This window comes from Equus przewalskii, chromosome 14, assembly GCF_037783145.1.
Source record: "Equus przewalskii isolate Varuska chromosome 14, EquPr2, whole genome shotgun sequence".
NCBI classification, from domain to species: domain Eukaryota; kingdom Metazoa; phylum Chordata; class Mammalia; order Perissodactyla; family Equidae; genus Equus; species Equus przewalskii.
In genome coordinates this window covers 14,299,708-14,318,064 of record NC_091844.1, presented here as the reverse complement: position 1 = coordinate 14,318,064, position 18,357 = coordinate 14,299,708, and the positions used below count along the sequence as shown (strand labels likewise).

Sequence of the window (18,357 nt, the reverse complement as noted above, 5' to 3'; positions counted from 1 at the left end):
TTCCATTTTGTGTTGTGAGATTGTGGTTAAAATAAAGTGATTATATTTATTCTTGATGTGTTCTTTAATGTTATACTTAAGTGTTTGCTAACCTGTTCTGATAGAGAGCTGCAATGTTCTGATTTTGTCTATTTATCTCCTTGCTCAAGGCTTTGTAAATTCTTTATTTTTTTTTTTTGGTAGGGGCCTTCTTGATTGTTTCTTGTGGTGGTGGTGGGGTGGGTCTTGTGGTGATAAACTCCTTCTGCATTTGTTTATCTGGGAAAGTTTTTATTTCTCTGTCACATGTGAAGAATATTTTCACTGAATAGCATATTCTTGGCTGAAAGTTTTTGTCTTTCAGAATTTTAAGTATATCATTCCACTCTCTCCTAGCTTGTGAGGTTTCTGCTGAAAAATCTGATGAAAGTCTGATAGAAGTTCCTTTGTAAGTTATTTTCTTTTGCCTTGCTGCCCTTAATATGTTTTGTTTGCCATTGACTTTTGCCAGTTTTACCACTATATACCTTAAAGAAGGTCTTTTTACATTGATGTAATTAGGAGTTCTCTTAGCTTCATTTACATGTAATTCCAGCTCTTCTTCTGGATTTGGGAAGTTCTCAGCTATTATTTCTTTGAAGAAGCTCACTGCTCCTTTCTCCCTGTGTTCCTCTGGAATACCTATAATCCTTATGTTGCATTTCCTAATTGAGTTGGATATTTCTCAGAGAATTTCTTCATTTCTTTTTAGTCTTAGTTCTCTCTCCTCTGAAGCATTTCTATATGTGTCGTCTAAATTACTAACTTCTTCCTCCATATCATCAGCTCTGTTATTTAAGGAATTCAGATTTTTCTTTATCTCATTCATTGTGTTTTTCATCTCCAACATTTCTGATTTTTTTTTATAGTTTCAGTCTCCTTTGTGAAGAATTCCCTGTGTTCATTAATTTTACTCCTGATTTTATTGAACTGTCTTTCTGAGTTTTCTTGTAACTCGTTGACTTTTTCTATGATAGCTATTTGAATTCTCTGTCATTTGGATTGTAAACTTCTGTGACTTGAGGGTTGGTTTCTGGGTACCTGTCATTTTCCTTTTTGTCTGGAGTGTTAACATACCCCTTCATGCTATTTGATGGGGTGGGTTTGTGCCGTTGCATAGTGGTAGTATCTGGCTGCAGATTCCAGCTGCAGCCCTGTGGTGGGGCAGGATCTGTGTATTCTGAGCCCAGCATGATCCCTGGCAGCTGTGCCTGTCCTTTAGAAGCAGTGCTGACATGGCCCGTCTGCATTTGCCCCATGCCTGCTGCTGCTTTACACACATAGGTGTGCAGGTGCTCTGGCAGGTGTCCCCTGCTCTGGCCAACTGACTGAGCTGGTGCACAAGGTGGCAGGGAGGGGCACTTTCCTTTGTGCAATCCGAGGTGTTCCCACTCTGCTTTTGCTGTCTGCCCTCCTGGTCTTCTTGGCTTGGTGAAGACCCCTCCAGTATTGCTTTGCGTCCTCGGTGTGCAGCATTCCCACAGGCTGGGAGGCAACTCTGAGAGCAAAAGCATTCCCACGGAGGGCTGCGCTTTCTCCCCTGTCCTCTCAGAGTTGTGGGCCGGCCACCACACATGGTCCTACGCCCTAGGTCACTGTTTGGGGAGGGAGAGGAGATCCCCTTACCTCCTTCTGTTGCCTCCCAGGGGGTCCAGCACCTCTACCTTCAGACCTATGGCTGCGTGGATCTTCCTGACGTCTGTTGTGTTGTGGGAATGTCCTTTGTTGGTTTGTGAATGTCCTTTTCATTGTATCTTAGCTGGGAGGGACTAAGGGGAGAGCTCACTCCACCATGATGCTGACATCACTCTCCAAGGGTGTTTTTTGATGAACCGAAGTTCTAAATTTCGATGAAGTCTAATTTATTAATTTGTTTTATAGTTATTGCTGTCTGAGTGCTGTCTATGAAATCTTTGCTACTCCAGGTCATGAAGATTTTATTTTAAGTTTTCTATTAAATGCTTTACAGTTTTAGCTATTATATTTAGGTCTATGATTCATCTCAAATTAATCTTTTATGTGTTGTGAGGTAGGAGTTGAAGTTCCCTTTTTTTTTTTTTAAATACAGATATTCAGTTGTTCCAGGACCATTTGTAGAAGAGACATTTCTTTCTCATTGAATTGCCTTGGTGCTTTTGTTGAAAATCAGCTGACTCATTAAGTGTGAGTCTGTTTCTGGACTCTATTCGGTACCGTTGATCTATTTATCTTTATGCCAGTACTACACTTTCTTAATTCTTGCAGGTTTCGAGTAAAGTTTGTAATCTGGTAGTGTAAGTCTTCCTGCTGACATGGTGTGGAGAGGGAACTGTATAGCACTGAATGCTTATCACAGTATAAAAGAGGAAGGGTCTCAAGTCAGTAATCTAAGTTCTTACTTCAAGAAACTAGATAAAGAAAAGCAAAATAAACCCAAAGGGAGCATATAAAAGCAGAAATCAGTGAAAGTGAAAGCAGAGAAAAGAATAGAGAAAATCAGTGGAACAAAAAGCCAGTAGGCATGAGAAAGTCACTGAAGAGAGACTGAACTACCATGGGCTCTCTTTCCTTTCATAAGCTGTTCAGTCTCTTTTTGCCTCCTTTATTGCTCTCCTTCATTGCTCTCCTTTGGCTGCCTCTCCAGCCCCCAAATGTTTCCACCTTCTGATGAACTAACACCCTCATGGTCATGTTCAGTGGACTCTCGATAGTTTTCATCTCACTCCATCTCTACCATATTGAGGCTTTTAACTACTTCATTCTTATTGAAACAGACCTCCTTTGACTACAGTGACAGCGCACTTTCCCAATTCTTTTTTTTTTCCCCACCTCTCTGACCATTCTTTCCCAGTATTCATTGCTATTTCACTGTCATTCCTTCGTGGACCTTTCTGGGAGTCATCCATGTTCCTTCCTCTCCTTTCCTTCTCTGGTTACTCTTCTGCCGTAACCAATCCGTTATCACATTCTTTCAATCCTAGTTCTTAAATATTTCTTGAGTCCATCCACGTTTTACTACTGTCCTAGAACAAAACCACTGTTATTCCTGTCTGAACCACTGAGATGGCCTCCTAAGAGCCTTCTTGCCTTTTATTCTCATCTCCCTTTTAACCATCTCCAATCAGCTGACAGAGTGGTCTTTTATAAAGAGTAAACTTATCTAACACTCCTGCTTAAAACCTTTCAAAGACTGCCAGTTCAATTGTAAAAAAAAATCTTTACGTTTTGGCCACCAGGCCCAGCTTAGCTGGCAAGGCCCCTGTTTTCCTCTATAGCCACTTTTTACACCATTTGCTCCTCATGAACCCCACTTTAGCCACCTTGGTCCCTTCCACTTCCCCAAAAGCACAGAGCTCTTTCTCAGCACAGGACTGTTGAATATGCTGCCTCCTCTCCCTAGAGCCTTTTCCTTTCATTCTTTGCCTGCCCAACTCATTCTTCCTTGCTACCTCACTTTAAATGCCCCTTCCTCATAGGCCTTGGGAGACCATACTACCTCAGGTTGCTTTCCTCCTATCTTTATTTTTCTCTCTCTCAACCATTCTTTTTGTATCAAAACGCCTTGCACATAACAGAGGGCCTGACTCAGCCTGGCTTAAACAATAAGGACATGCAAAAGCTTATATTATTTGGAAGTCCACATGTAAGGTGAGCTTGAGAGTCATCTTATTCCAGTGGCTTCAGCTCCATTTCTCTGAAGTTTTGTCAGTTATACTCTGTGCTGTGGCTTTATTCTCAGAGTCCTTTTTTCTCGTGGTAATAAAATGGCCGTAACAGTTTCTTGTCTCAAGCTCAGCGTTTTGCACAGAGGAAGAAGAGTTGCTTCTAGAAGCTTTGCCATAAGAATGAGGGAAATTTCTTTCCCAGAAGCCTCTAGCAAACATGTTATTAAGCATCTCCTTTTGTCTCTGGCTTGAATTGGAACTCCTGCACATTCCTCAGTTGATCCCTGTGGCAGAGGATGTCTTGCTGAGTGGCTTAGGTCTGTCTGTCCTGAACCAGTCACTGTGTCAGGGGAATGAGATTGGCTTGACTGCCCTGGACCAGGTTCTCCGCGTTCTCCCTGGAGCAGCAGCAGCACCTGGGCACTTGCTGGAAATGCAATTTTTCTGGCCCTACCCAAGACCTACTGAATCAGAAACTGGGGATGGGTCCCACTCGTTTGTGTTTTTAACCAGCTCTCCAGGTGATTCTGATGCATGCGAAAGTTTGAGAACCTCTGGCCAAGACTAGTCAGGATCCAGTGCTGGAGCTGAAATTGCCCCCTCAAATGTTGCATACTGGAAGGAAGGGTGGCAAAGTGGATATTTTGGGAGATAACAGCAGTGACCACCCAGCCTTTATAGCACTCATCACAATTTGTAATTACATTTTTGTTTGCGTCATTATTTGTATAATATCTCTGTTCCCCACAACACTCTAAACTGCTCAGTGATAGGCACTCTGTCTGGTTTACCACAGATGCCTTACTGCCCAGCATTGTACCTGTCTGGCATGTGCTCAGTGCTCAATGAGTTCTTGGTGGAAGACTAAAAAGAAGGCATTCCTTATGTCTCTTACTTCTGTAATAATTGGTTCTGTTCCATATGTGTTTCTTTCACAGCGGGGGGTGATGCATGTGTGCACGCCTACCTCAGTGGGCAGCCCTCTGAGGAATCTCAGCTAAGCATGCTGGCCTGTTTCCTCGTCTACTACTCCGTGCCAGCGCCCCGGCACCTGCCGTCTATAGGACTAGAAGGTAACTGCATTTCTGAATCCTTTTGTCAGTACTTGTATTACTGACTCACTTTATGTGTTTAGTTTCTTGGTAGGAGGAATTTCTAGTGAGTTATTTCCTCTAGTTAGGTGTTTGTTTTCATTCATGTTTGAGTGTTATTGTTGAGAACTTGTTTTTAGAAAAAACTGTCTGAACTTAAACATGTATAAACTTTTATTTCTGTTCAGAAAAAGATGGATTCTTCTTCACAGAGCCCCACATACCAGTGTATACTAATAAACTGAATGTTCATCTTCTTCTTTCTGTTAATTGACTTCTAGTAAAAGTATTTTCTGGGCTTTCAGTTTGGGTTTTTTTTTAATCACATAATCTTAATTTCTTATATTATAAAGCTTTAAAACGAACAGGTACCTAATTTTGTATGTGTTCGAATGTTTTCATAACAGAGTTTAAAATATTAGCACCTGACTGTGTTTTTCAGAATATGGAATCAGATACAAAGTTTGTCCAATAAGTTGGATAAAATATAATTAATTCTAAGCACCATTAGTTATTTTTATCACTTTCAAATTGCTGCCCCTAATTGAGAGTGAAAAAATATTTTTGAGAAGGGTAATGATTGCTCCATTTAATTGTTTAAACTTAAAGTTTAATGACATTACTAGCTTATTGCTACTTTGAAAACCTCAGATAAAAGTGTACTGTCTAGATTCTTCTAGTTATGGCCATGATGGAATTGCTTATATTGGACTGACTCTCCCACAAAAACAAATATAAAAGCTAGACAAATGACATAAAACAGCTGGTTAAAGGAATTGGTAGCAGCCATGCTGGCAGGACTTGTTTGAGGGGCAGCAATCCCTGAGAGAAGAGAAGCACAGTGAGAAAACTCCATGTTTACTCTGGCTTTCCCGTAGAGGCATTTGCCAGTTCCCAGCACAAGAAGTAGAGTCCCAGCAAAAAGCAACAGTGCTGCTGGACAGAGGAGCCAGAGGCTGGGTTCATGATTGCCCAAGAGGCTGCCGAGAACTTGAGGAGCCAAATCCCAGATGGGAGGGAGCAACAGGAATAACAACTCACAAACCTGGATGCATTCTTCCCTTGAGGCATTTACCAGATCTTAACGTACACATGCACAGGATGAGACTTGAAGAAATCTAGCAGAAGCCAGAAGGCTAAAAATGTGAGCAAGGGTTTTAGCAGTAGCATTGTGCAAAGGAAACAAAGGGTGGAGTTCAAGGCCGCCAAGGTGCAAAGTGGCTGTGGTCAGCATCCAGCCATTCAGATGAAACGGTTGCAGGACCGAGCTCTATGAGTAAAGGTAAAATGGAAGCAGAAGAGACCTGATAGTAGCCTAAAGCAGAATTGAGGAGATCTGCTTGCATTCTACCAGCCTGATAGAAGAAAACTTAACTTTCTTAGAAAGAAGAAAATATATCCAGACCTCTACAACTTTTAATATACAGTATTTGGTGTTTAATAAAAATTTACAAAGTGTAACAAGAAAAGGGATATTAGAAACAGACTTTTATGTGATCCAAATATTGGAGTTATCAGACTTGGACTTAAGATAACTATGACTGATATTTCTAAGAAAATAGAGGAAAGGATAAAGAATTTCACTAGAAATCTTGCATCAGTTAGAAAGAGTTACATGAAAATTCTAGACTGAAAAATATAATTGAAATTAAGAGTTCAGTGTTTGGATTAAAAAACATATTAGACACAGCAGATAAGTGAACTGGAAGACAGCTGCAGAGAAAGTAAACATTGAAGTACGGAGAGAAAAATGGATGGAAAATACAGAAAAGAGTATGAGAGACATATGGAACACAGTGAAAGACTCAAAGTGTGTAGTTGAGATCCCAGAATAAGGGGAGAGAGAAGATGAGATAGAAGCAATATTTGAAGAGACAGAGGCAAAGAATTTTGAAAAATGGATGATGGACATCAACCTACAGTAATCCTAAGCAGTATAAATTCAAAGAAATCACACTTGGTCACATAATAATCAAACCATAAAAAAATAGGAAAAAAATTTTGTCGACGAAAATAATCCATAACCAATCTATAAATGAAAATTTGGGTGAGTGAGTTTATTCTGAGCTAAAATGTGAGGACCATGGCCCAGGGTCTTTCTTCCCAAAGAAAGAAAGGGCACCAAAGAAGTGGGGTGTACAGAGTGGTTATATACCCCCAAAGAGGATGTTTCACATATGATTGAAACGTCCCTTGTACAATAGTCACGAGACTGCTCTGTTGGCACAGCGATTGATGGACACAGCAGGTAGGTCTGCTGTCTCGGTGGACACAGCAGGGTGGCAGGTCTGTTGTCTCGGGCTGGGTGGTCACAGGTGAGCTGGGTGGTCAAAGGTGAGCACAGTCAGTTCCTGGCCTAAGAAAAGATGCTTATCCTTAAGGAAATGCCAATGTGGGGGGAAGTTGCACCTTTATCTTAAGGCTATTTGTTTTTGCCATAGGAAATGTTTAAAGCAGGTATACAGTGCGTGCTCAACGGCCATCTCAGGCCCTTTTGGAAAAACAAAGTCAGGCCAAATTAGGTTTATACCAAATGGCTTCCTCATATACTCCAGTATATCCTATTGCTTCCCATTTCTATTTATCAATTTAAAGCATAGACTTCCTTTTCTGGCCAGGATGGAGTAACAGGGATCTGATTTGCTCTCTTGCCTGAAACAAAAAAAACTGGACAATGCATATGAAACAGTGTCTTATGAGACATTGTATATCAGGCAATGAAGAACAATGATCGTTGAGAGATGAGAAACAAATGAGATAAATCCTGTGATTGCCCTGGCTTACAGCCTTGAGAAGGTTTCCAGACTGTGGGGTGGGGAGAGGGAACCAGGCAGAGCCTGGAAGACTCCTTGAGTTGAGGTGACAGAGCTGAGAATACAGGGAGAACAAGGGAGCTGGAGTTTACAAGATGGGGTGCCACAGAGGAGAGAGCTACACACAGAGAGGATGCCAGAGTCCCCCTCGCGTGTCAGAAGAGTACTTAGTGGTTAGCACATGCCTGTGAAGATATTATCTGAGGCTGAGGGAAGAACTATCTAAATGCAGTAGAGGGCGCATTACCGATTGTTCATACAGTGCCTGTTCCCACAGCTTCATAATTTAAGGAGCATTAGGCAGAGTACTCAGAAGGGTTTTGTCTCAGTAATGGGAAATATTTAGCCCTAAAGAGAGTTCTGGTGCCATCTAACAAATCTTAAAAGCACAAGTGTTTTTCAAGTAATTATATTCCAGAACAAAGCTCAAGAAGATAGAAGTACAAAATATCCAGCACCCAACAAAATAAAATCCACAGTATCTGGCATACAAAGAAACAGGAAAATATGACCTGTAATGAGGTGGAAAAATCAAGGACAGCTGACCTAGATTAGATGTTAGAATTAGCAGACAAGGACGTTAAAACAATTGTTATAATGGTGTTTGATATTTCAGAACATTGAGAGACATAGAAGATATAAAAAGACTCTTAATTGAACTTTTTGAGATGAAAACTACAATGTCTGAAATGAAAAATACACCCTATGGGTTAATGGCAGATTAGACATTGTATAATAAAAATTAGGGGCCGGCTCCGTGGCCGAGTGGTTAAGTTCATGCGCTCCGCTGCGGCGGCCCAGGGATCGGATCCTGGGCGCAGACATGGCACCGCTCGACAGGCGTTGAGGTGGCATCCCACATCCCACAACTAGAAGGACCTGCAACTAAGATATACAACTGTGTACAGGGGGCGTTTGGGGAGGTAAAGCAGAAAAGAAAAAAAAAAAAAAGATTGGCAACGGTTGTTAGCCCAGGTGCCAATCCTTAAAAAAAAAAAATTAAAAAAATTAAAAAATTAATAAACTTGAAGACATAGCAGTAGAAACTATCATATTTAAAAAGAAAAAAAGAATTAAAACAAAAAAGGAATAGAGCATTGAAAATGAAGTAAGCTGTGGGACTTAAAGCACCCAGTTTACTGTGATTGGAGCCCCTGAAGAAGAGAGACATGAAGGGGACAGAAAAAATGTTTGGAGAAATAATGGCTGGAAAATTCTCCAATTTGATGAAAACTGTAAATCCACAGATTAAAGAAGTTCAGTGAATCCCAAGCCCAAGAAACATGAAGAAAATTACCTTAAGGCTCATCATAAGTAAATTGCCCCAAACTGATGATAAAAAGTCTTAAAAGCCACCCGAGGAAAAAGACATGTTACACAGAGAGAAACAAAAATAAGAGTGATAGCATATTTCTTGTAGGAAACAATGCAGGTGATCAGTTAGTGCAGTAACATGCAAAAGACTCGAAGAAGCGAACACTATCTAGTTAGAATTTTATTCTCAGCAAAAATACCTTTCAAAACTATCGTGAAATAAAGCCTTTTTCGGACACACACAAAAGCTGAAAGAATTCATCACCAGCAGACCTTGGAAATGTTCTATAGTAAGTCCTTCAGGCAGAAGGAAAAGAATATCAGGTGGAAATATGGATCTACACAAAGAAATGAAGAGCATGGGAAATGCTAACTGCATGTGTAAATATGCAAGGGTATTTTTTCTTTCTAATCTTAAAAGACAATTAACTGTATAAAAATAATGACTATAGAATTTATAAAATATGGAAAGTAAAATGACTGACAACAGTAGCTCAAAGGCCAGGAGGGGAGAAATCAAAGTATTGTTGTAAGACTCTTACGGTATAGTCTCACTGGAAGGTAATTAATCTGTGATAAGTTAAAGATGTATACTGTGTCATAAAGCAGCCATTAAAATAAGAAAAAGTGTTAGAACTAATAAGCAGCAAATGAGCTACAATGGAATCATAAAAGTACTCAATCCTAAAGAGACAGAAACAGAAAAAGAGGAAAAGGGGCAACAGAGAGCAGATGAAGCAGACAGAAAACAAATAGCAAGATGATACATTTAAACCCCACCGTACCAGTCATCACCCTAGATGTAAATGGTCTGTGAGATTCCAGAGTGTATCAGAGTGTCGGAGCTGTTTTCATATCTCCCTGTATGTATTGGTTCTCTCTGCTTGCATTTTAGCAAGGTCTGGGGAGCTCTATGGAGTAACAATTGGATAGGAAATTTGTCCTAATTTCTGTTGAGGCTTATTAAACACTTTTAATTTATGCTGACTGGCGGAGCCCAATCATAGGAAGTACTTAGGAGAAGTCGTTGTCTTCCTTATATTCTGTGCATCAGGGGCTCTTTTTTTGTTATTTGTGCTTTTATCAGAAAGCCCTTGATCATAGCATGAGACTCTTCTCTGCCCATCTCCATGGGATCCCGTGACCCCACCTGTACCCTTCTGCTGGCTGCATGTCTAGTAGGATGCTTGCTGTGGCTTAGAGAGTCATAGGGATCAGATATGTACGTATGTTGACTGCTAGGGGAAAGGGAGCTGTGGACAGTGCGTGTGGTGGGAGATGATGCTCAGTAGAAGTTTGAGGTAGTGCGCTTCCCACTTCCCTTTAGAGCGGTGGTTCTTGACCTTAGCTGCACATCAGAATCACCAGAGCAGCTTTCAAAACTCTGGATGGCCAGGCTGCAATCCACATGAATTACTTCAGGATGTCTGTAGGACCAAGGTCAAGAACCATCGCTGCTCAGAGGACGAAGAGGCATTAGACTAACTTCTCTGCTACTCATTTTGAGCCTGTGTTCTTTTTTTTAGGTAAAGTATTGAGTGCCTGGAGTTTGGTAATTGAAGATAGACAGGCACATTTATTATATTTAAGTAATATATATAATTAAACAATATTGATAGTTTCACATACAGTTATAGGTCACTTTCTGAAGTACAGAATGGATAAATTAAAATTTTATACCAAATCATATTTTACAATGCATTAGGGAAATTCAGAATTTAAATATTGTTTGGGTAATTGTTTTCAAAGGGAAGAATGCCACCTTTAAATGTGATTGTGTATCTGAAGCTTCCTTGAAAAATGCTATCTGGCTGAATTTATTTAGAGGTGTGACCTTTTCCCTTGTTCCATTTCTTTAGGGAGCACAAGCTTTGCTGAACTCCTCTTCAGATTTAAACAGCTGAGAATGCCAGTGCGAGCTTTGCTGAGATTGGCTCCTTTGCTTCTTGGAAACCCACAGCCGATGGTTATGTGATCATGCCTGCTGGTAACCTACCCTGAAACGTGACCAAACAGCAAAGTGAAAGAAACATTTGTAAGTTTTATAATATGACTAGGGGGAAATGAGCTGCACAAACCTCAATGTATTTTAAAATCCAAATGTTTTAACTATTCCAGAGACTCTGTTGTTGTCAGCATTAACATTATATGATATATAAAAATGAGTTAAAATTTACTTTTGTAAATAAAGTTTTTTGGTTTGTTTTCAAATCTCTTGATGATTGCTTTAGTTTGGAGCTTCAGAGAATACATCAGTGGGGTCTGGGGTGAACATTCGTTTTTTAGTCTTTAACCTCTGGCAATTCAGGTGAAGTGACTTTATGCTCAGAAGCACAAAGTTTTTAAAGAAGCTCTGTTATAAAGTTTTACTTTCTGCAGCAACAAAAGGGCTCTTAGCACTTCCGAATATGTCACAAGCCAGCCCTGGTGGTCTAGTGGTTAAGGTTTGGTGCTCTGCCCTCTACGGCCCAGGTTCGTCCCCCAGTCAGGGAACCACACCACCTGGCAGTTGTCATTCTCTGGTGGCTGTGTGTTGCTGTGATGCTGAAAGCTGTGCTACTGGTGTTAAATGCCAGCAGGGTCCCCCATGGTGGACGGGTTTCACTGGAGCTTCCAGACTAAGACGGACTAGGAAGAAGGACCTGGCTACCCACTTCTGAAAAAATTGGCCATGAAAACCCTGTGAATAGCAGCAGAACATTGTCTGATAGAGTGTGGGAAGGTGAGGGGATGGCGCAGAAAGACCGGGCAGGGCTCAGCTCTGCAGTCCCCAGGGCACTAGGAGTTGGAATCGACTTGACAGCACTAACGAAAAAGATGTCACAGTTATCCTGTCTAAGTTTTTACTTCCTGCAACAATGCCAGGCATTCTCACAGAGTGATAACCTTAAAAAGGAGATGTATACCCTAATGAAGAATTGCCCAATGTGAAGCCTGCACTGAACAGAAAATATGAAATTTTCACTACAGAGAGGGCATCAGAAACTGTATTTTAAAATAAAATTCAGCTTCCACCCAAGATTTAGGTAATGCACCTCTGTATCAGGGGTTCCTAGACTAGACGATGATGAAAGATTCATATATAAAGGTGTCTCTAGCTTTAAGTTTTCAGTACAGGAGGAAAGCTCCTTGCTGTTCAGATTCTGACACATATGCCCTGTGCTTTCTGAATGCCCAGTGGGACCATAAACTGTAGAAGATCCCCCTAATGATTGCACATTTCCACGTCCTGAATTGTGGTGTTTAGCTTTAAAAATAAAAATTAAACCAAATACAAATGTCTCATTGAGATTTTGGCAAGAACCCGTGTGGCATTTGCCTCTGCAGAGGGGCTTGCATTTATAAGGCATGCATCTAGAGGCAGAGTGGTTCTCTCTGGACTCTCAGTGTTCATGTGCATGCCTGCCCCAAGGACTGGCTCCTGCATGTGAAGCACAAGCGCGATGTGGCTGACTGGCAAGATCTGACTCCCACTAGGTTCCTATAGAGAACATCTCTCTGGCACCTGGGTCACTATGGTAATGGATGTTTGAGCTGTTTTTCAGGGATTAGGACTGCTTGTCCAGTTCAGGCTGGTTAAGACCACCAACCCATCAACTGGGCCTGTGCAGATGCTCGACAAGTGACATTTCTGACATCAAAGAGCTAAAACTCCAGCATCATATTGTGAGGTCGCTGCCATTTTGTGAACATACGTCCTATGAAGAGGCGTGAAGTCTGACTATGCTTGCACAGATCATCAGCTACCTCACCTCCAATCATCTTTCTCCACGTTTCAGACCACCTTGCCCCCACCCCATAAATATCCCTGAGCCCCCATTTTCAAGCAGGCGGATTTGAGACGACTCCTCCTTCCTCACTTGGCTGCCATGTGATTAAAACCCCTTTCTCTGCTCCAATCTCCTGGTCTTGATGGTTGGCTTTCTGGGTATGGGCAAAAACAAACCAGGCTTAGTAACACTGGGAGGGCAAGATGTGCTTCCCTTCAGACTTAAGTAGTTTTCCTTCTAATTAAAAATAAAAGGAAAAAAATGGTAGATTATGGAAATTCCATTTGAATCAAGATTTAAAGAACTCAATATCTGGGTGACTGTCACTATCTTCACTTTTGTGATATTGTGATTTATAAGAAATGTATATATTTATTTGGTCATTCAGATGACCAAAATATATTTCTCAGATATATTTGGCCTTCATCCACAATTTCTGGCTGACAGCTCCCAAAACCCTGGGAATTTCCTGAGTGGTAAAAGCGATGGGAGCATCTTTTGTTAGAATACTTGGCATCTTGTCCTCAGTTCCTAAAAACACTTCAGGGCCATAGAGGTGAAATAGATGTTTTCTTTATGTTAATGAAGGTGACTTTTGGACCCCACCCCAGGGCGGGGGCTGGTTGTCAGGATAACCAGCCACGTGGTCAGAGGAGTGGAATTTTCCGTTCTACCCCTGATTTCTGGAGAGGGGGCCTTGAGGTTGAGTCAGTTGCTGATGGCCAGTGACCTAGTCAATCATGACTGTGTAGTGAAGCCTCCGTAAAAACCCAGAAGGACAGTTGAGTGGGCTCTTTTTCATGAGCTTCTACACCGGGGCACCAGAACGCTTCCACGAGCCACTGTGCAGGGTCCCAGGCTCCACAAGGACAAACTCCTTTGCTTGGGACTGACCCTATGTCTCTCTTCATCTGGCTGTTGATTTGTATCCTTTAATCTCTTTATAATAAATCAGTAATCTAGTGAGTAAACGAGTTTTCCTGAGTTCTGGGAGCCTTTCTAGCAGATTAATCAAACCTGAGGAGGAGGTTGTGGGAACCTCTGATTTACAGCCAGTCAGTCAGAAGTTCAGGTAACAACCTGGGCCGAGACTGGCGGTCTGAAGTGGCGGGCGGTCTTTGGGACGGAGCGCTTTACCTGTGGAATCTGATCTGTCTCTGGGTAGATGGTGTCAGAATTGAGTTGCATTCTCAGACACCCTGCTGGGGTCCGAGAACTGCTTGGTGTGCAGAAACCTCCACACACACGTTGGAATTGGGTCCAGGAACCCTTTGCAACTTTCAGTTTATGATTTGTATTCTTTTTTCTGGTTGAAGAATGCTTTGCGAGACAGTTATTTACACACATAAGAGCTTTCGTATATGAGGGAGAACAGTCATTAGAATGTTGTCAATGAAAGCAAAAATCAGGCTTTTTAAGAGAGAGCAGAATAAAAGATTGTAGACAGTCTGGAAACTGCATTGTCTTTATATTTGGGGCCTACGGATTAGTGGCAGGGAGCAGAGAGCATATTCTGGGCAGTCTGCTCTTGAGCAAACATTCTAGGATCATCAAAGAAATCAATTCCAGCTATTTGTATGTTCTCAAAAAGAGTGTGGCTCTCACCATCCAGAACATTTCAGCCTCCTCAGAGCCATGGCAGGAGAAGAGCTGGAGAAATATGGGGCTCTTACATGTTTGGCCCAGAAGTGGCACACATCACTTCCGGTTACAGCCTATTGGCAGGAAGTCCTCAAATTGCTCCATGTCACATAAATCCTCTTCCATGAGTCCACGAAAAGGAGAACCAGATGCTGCTGAGTACTAGTAGCGTCTGTCACCGTGTGGTTCCTAACTCACTAATTCCCTACATCCTTCTTTTCTACTTAACACAGATAGAAATGCATATCATTGCTTCCACGGATGGGCATCGTTAAACAGTACAATCACACACACACATACATTCCCCAATGGACCCTGACCTCTGTGCTCCTCCCTTGAGTGTCTTACAAAGGAGTGAAGGCATGAACTCTGAGGTATAGATGCTGGGCCTTAGCAGGAGGAGACCATCAGGTTAAGCCCTACAGAACTTCCCCTTTGTGCTGCCTAATCTTACTTGAGTAAGTCCACATTGTCTCCCTTTGTCTAGCAACCAGCTGACTTCATAGCTTATGATGAGGGGCATGTCCCTGCTTAGAGGACCTCCCGACAGCCCAGAGGAAGCAAGGAGAATGGAGTCTCTCATCTCTCAGATTGTATGATCAGTGTGCAAACCTATTAGGTGGGAGGCCAGTGGGCCTGTTGGGCAGGCAGGGCAGAGTGTGGGAGCCAAGATTTGGAAGTAAAAGCCAGAGCATGTAGGAGCTGAGGCAGGAATTGCCAGAGGAGAGAATTTGTGTCTATTTTGAGGAAAGCCCATGCCAAAGCCCAATCTGAGGGACAGGAGTGAGCCAAAGCTGAGAGGATGTTGTGAGATGGGTGAGAGTGGAAGACCATGTACCAATTTGGGATCCAAACCAGGAAGACTTTTTGCCTCCTCCATGCAATGTGGGGGCCCCTCTTCTGGGTTTCCCCGTCCTCATACTGACCAAATTTTGTGGAAAACACATCACCATGTGAAGATCTCCCCAACTTAGCTATGGGCGAGGGGACAGGATCCTGTCACCTCTGTACCCCCAGTGTCTGCAGTTTTCAACCAGTAGTGGAAGCAACAGGTGAGGTCAGAGAAGCAGCTACTCTGGTACAACTAGAGGTGTTACCGGGGCTGGAGGCCTCTGTCAGCACTTAATAGCGCCTTGCAGATGCCCATGCTGATTTACAAAGTTTCCCATGTGACTGACTTCTGCTTCCAAGGGCTGGCCAGGTTCCCCCCACTCACAAATACACTGGTTGCTTCTCATTACGGTCACAAGCTGCTGAAAAGTCTTTGGTAAATTAAAAGAAAAGCCCCTAAAGCCTTATCTTTAATTCTTCCCTATGGATAAGGATGAACTTGCCTTTTGACCATCTTGCTTTTGCTCCATCTTGTGTCCTTGAATGAAAGTGAGGGTGGGGTGGGGAATAGGGGCTGCTCAGAGGGCAGGGCATTCAGGCTTCAGGGGAGGAGAACCCATCCATCAGGGAGCTGCATAAAAGGCACCAGAAGATCACTTAGCTGGCATCTGGTCCTGCTCCTCTTTCTACAGCTGAGACCCCTGAGGCTCAGGTAGGGAGGGGCTGGTCCAAGGCCGCACCACTCCCCATGACAACCCTATCTAAGGATGGGCCCCCAGATCACACTGTTTCTACCCTGAAGCTGTCCATTACTGCCTTTCTTCCTAGTCCAGAAGATGCTCAGGAGGAGGCAGATTAAATGGACATTGCACGAGCAGAGTTTGTGGACACCTTTGAAAAGCAGACAGATTAACTCTTCCTTTCTCTGTGCATCTTTGGAAAAACAGAGGTCTTTGTGTAATTTCTTGGAGTTAGATTAGTTCAATTAGTCTGTGTGTTGCTTGATCATTTAACAACCATCTTAATTCAAATTTTTTTTCTCTTTTAGCTGAAAATATTTCTTCCTATTTTGTGGTACATTATAACATGAAATAGGAAATTTAGAAAAAATTAATTTTATACTAAGTTCAATAAAATCAATGAAAATCTATAACTAACTGCATGTTCTTACTGTCCACTGCCTTTAGTCCAATATTTAGGTGTGAAATCTATTGCCTTGTCTCTGTCGCTAATGGAGCCATCTCTAGTCTTATATGCAGGTACTGTGCCTTGTGAAGCTGTGGACTGTGTGCCTTCAGGACCCAGAATTGCTAGATGGTGATCTGGATAGCCACGTCACTGGGGGAACTTTCCACAGGAACAGTGGATACACGATAGTGCCACTTGTGTTTCTTTCATTTGTCTTGTGTTCTTTTGTGTGGGTATCTTTCACTTATCATGAATATTTTAAATTTGCTTATCATACCGTTTCAGAGATTAAAAAGATAGTTTCATCGATTGGAAGTGTGAGTAAATGTGGGTAACTGAGTTGAAGGAAGAATTATTAGCAAATCCATTGTAATTAGCATCTTTAGCTGCAGTCTCCCTGCCCCGTAAGATCTAGATGAGATGAGCCCCAACCCTCACTAGATGAAATTTCCGCAGATCCCCAGAGGAGGGTGTGGATGCTGTCTTGTGTCACCTTGCTCCAAACTCCCTCTCTGCTCACTAAGCTCACCTGTGGGTCATCTCACTGCGCCCCGTGCGTGGGCTGGGTGTCAACTTCCAGCATCTTCACCACCTCCTCTCTTCTGGGCCTCGAACTTTATTTCCCATGTGGGGCCAGATAAGAGTGTGCCAATGGGAGGTGCCAGTGGGAGATGCCCGTGTGAGGCCTGGAGATGGAAGACGGGTGAAGTCGTTCCTCTCCTGCCTGGTTACAGGCAGACATGGAGGCAGATGGTGCACGCTTGAATGCAGGAAGCTGATACCAGCTGAGACAGGTGCCCCCACCCCTGAGTTTCTGGAGGTTTGCAGGGGCTTCTCCATCCTCTGCTCCAAAAACCACTCAATCTGCTTCCCTTTATCAACACCCTTTCTTCTCGGGTTCCTGAGCAAACCCTGTGATGCTACGTGGGATGCAATGACCCACATACAAACTCAGTCCCATCCCTGAGTCCCACAAAAACAAACCCCCCTCCCTCCACCACTGCTCGGCCTTCCCTAGGCTTTGCTCGTGGAATTTCCAGCTCCTTGGTTATCTCCCCTGAGCTCTCAGCGCTGTTCACTTTCCTTTTCCATTGTCAAACCCTCAGTTGCTCTTGGAAACGCCAAGATTTCTTTGCAATCTCGTAATCACTGCACCAACTCATCTGGATGGCACCAGCCTCAGAGCTCCAGTGGCAGCGACTCCCTGAGTGCCTCGGGTTTCTCCCTAACATGCTGAGGGGCTCCTTGACTAAAGGAAGAAGGCATGGTCTTTTGGCTGAGTAACTGGGACGATTTGGGGTTGGCCCCATTTTGTGTCAAACTTCGTGGGACTGAGTCTCAGATGTGTAAATGGGAACACTGTGTGCCTGGTTGCCCGGTCCTGTTGGTTCTGGGTTTGTCTCTCTGTGGCTCCTCTGGGGCGAGAAACAACCCCTTAGCCCAACTGTTTCCACCTGGGCCTTCTGGGGCAGCATGGGCCAAGTGTCACAGTTCATAAGGACTGGGATTGTTGGCAGAGGACTCAAGAAGGAAATGCTAAACCCTCAGGGGACAGAGAGAGGGTTGATCAGCAGTTGTATTGCTTCCAGAAAGGAGTCAGCTTTTTACGAGACTTGCTGTTCTGTCCAACACTTGACTGTGAGGTTCCTGGGAACCTTGTAGTTATCAGAAATTTTGTGGCAAAATAAGTCATTTCCGCAGGAGAAAAGAAGTGAAGAGCTAGACACTTTCTGTCTAGCAATTGTAGTTATTGCCTAATAATACCATGTTGCAGATGCCCAATAATAGAGTTTCCTGTCAAAAATAGATATATATGTATCTACAGCTGTAAAACCTAAACATTACTGAGCAAATCAGGCTTCAGTGGACCAGCCTGGGCCCCTGGGATCTCCTTTAACACTGGGCACTGATCCTGGTCCCCACCCCAGCCCCCACCCCAAGTGTCCTTCCCGGTCTCTCTGAAGGATTCTGAGCCTCCGTTTTCTTCCCCCTTGGTGGCAAGACCACAATTCCTACTCTCATCTGAGGGTGTCTGCTTGGTGTGCTT

At 42.9% G+C, this 18,357-nt stretch overlaps 1 protein-coding gene across 4 annotated transcripts in view; it reads left to right on the top strand.

Moving 5' to 3' along the window:
* Positions 1-11,091, top strand: part of ANAPC1 (anaphase promoting complex subunit 1) — a 109,960-nt gene extending 98,869 nt beyond the window's left edge. For all 4 annotated transcript variants that reach the window (XM_008520261.2, XM_070572134.1, XM_070572135.1 and 1 more), the window contains 2 exons: positions 4,601-4,735; positions 10,740-11,091. In XM_008520261.2, coding sequence (XP_008518483.1) covers positions 4,601-4,735; positions 10,740-10,855 — 251 coding nt within the window. In that variant the 3' untranslated portion in view covers positions 10,856-11,091. The remainder of the gene's footprint in view (positions 1-4,600; positions 4,736-10,739) is intronic.
* Positions 11,092-18,357: the final 7,266 nt, after the last annotated feature.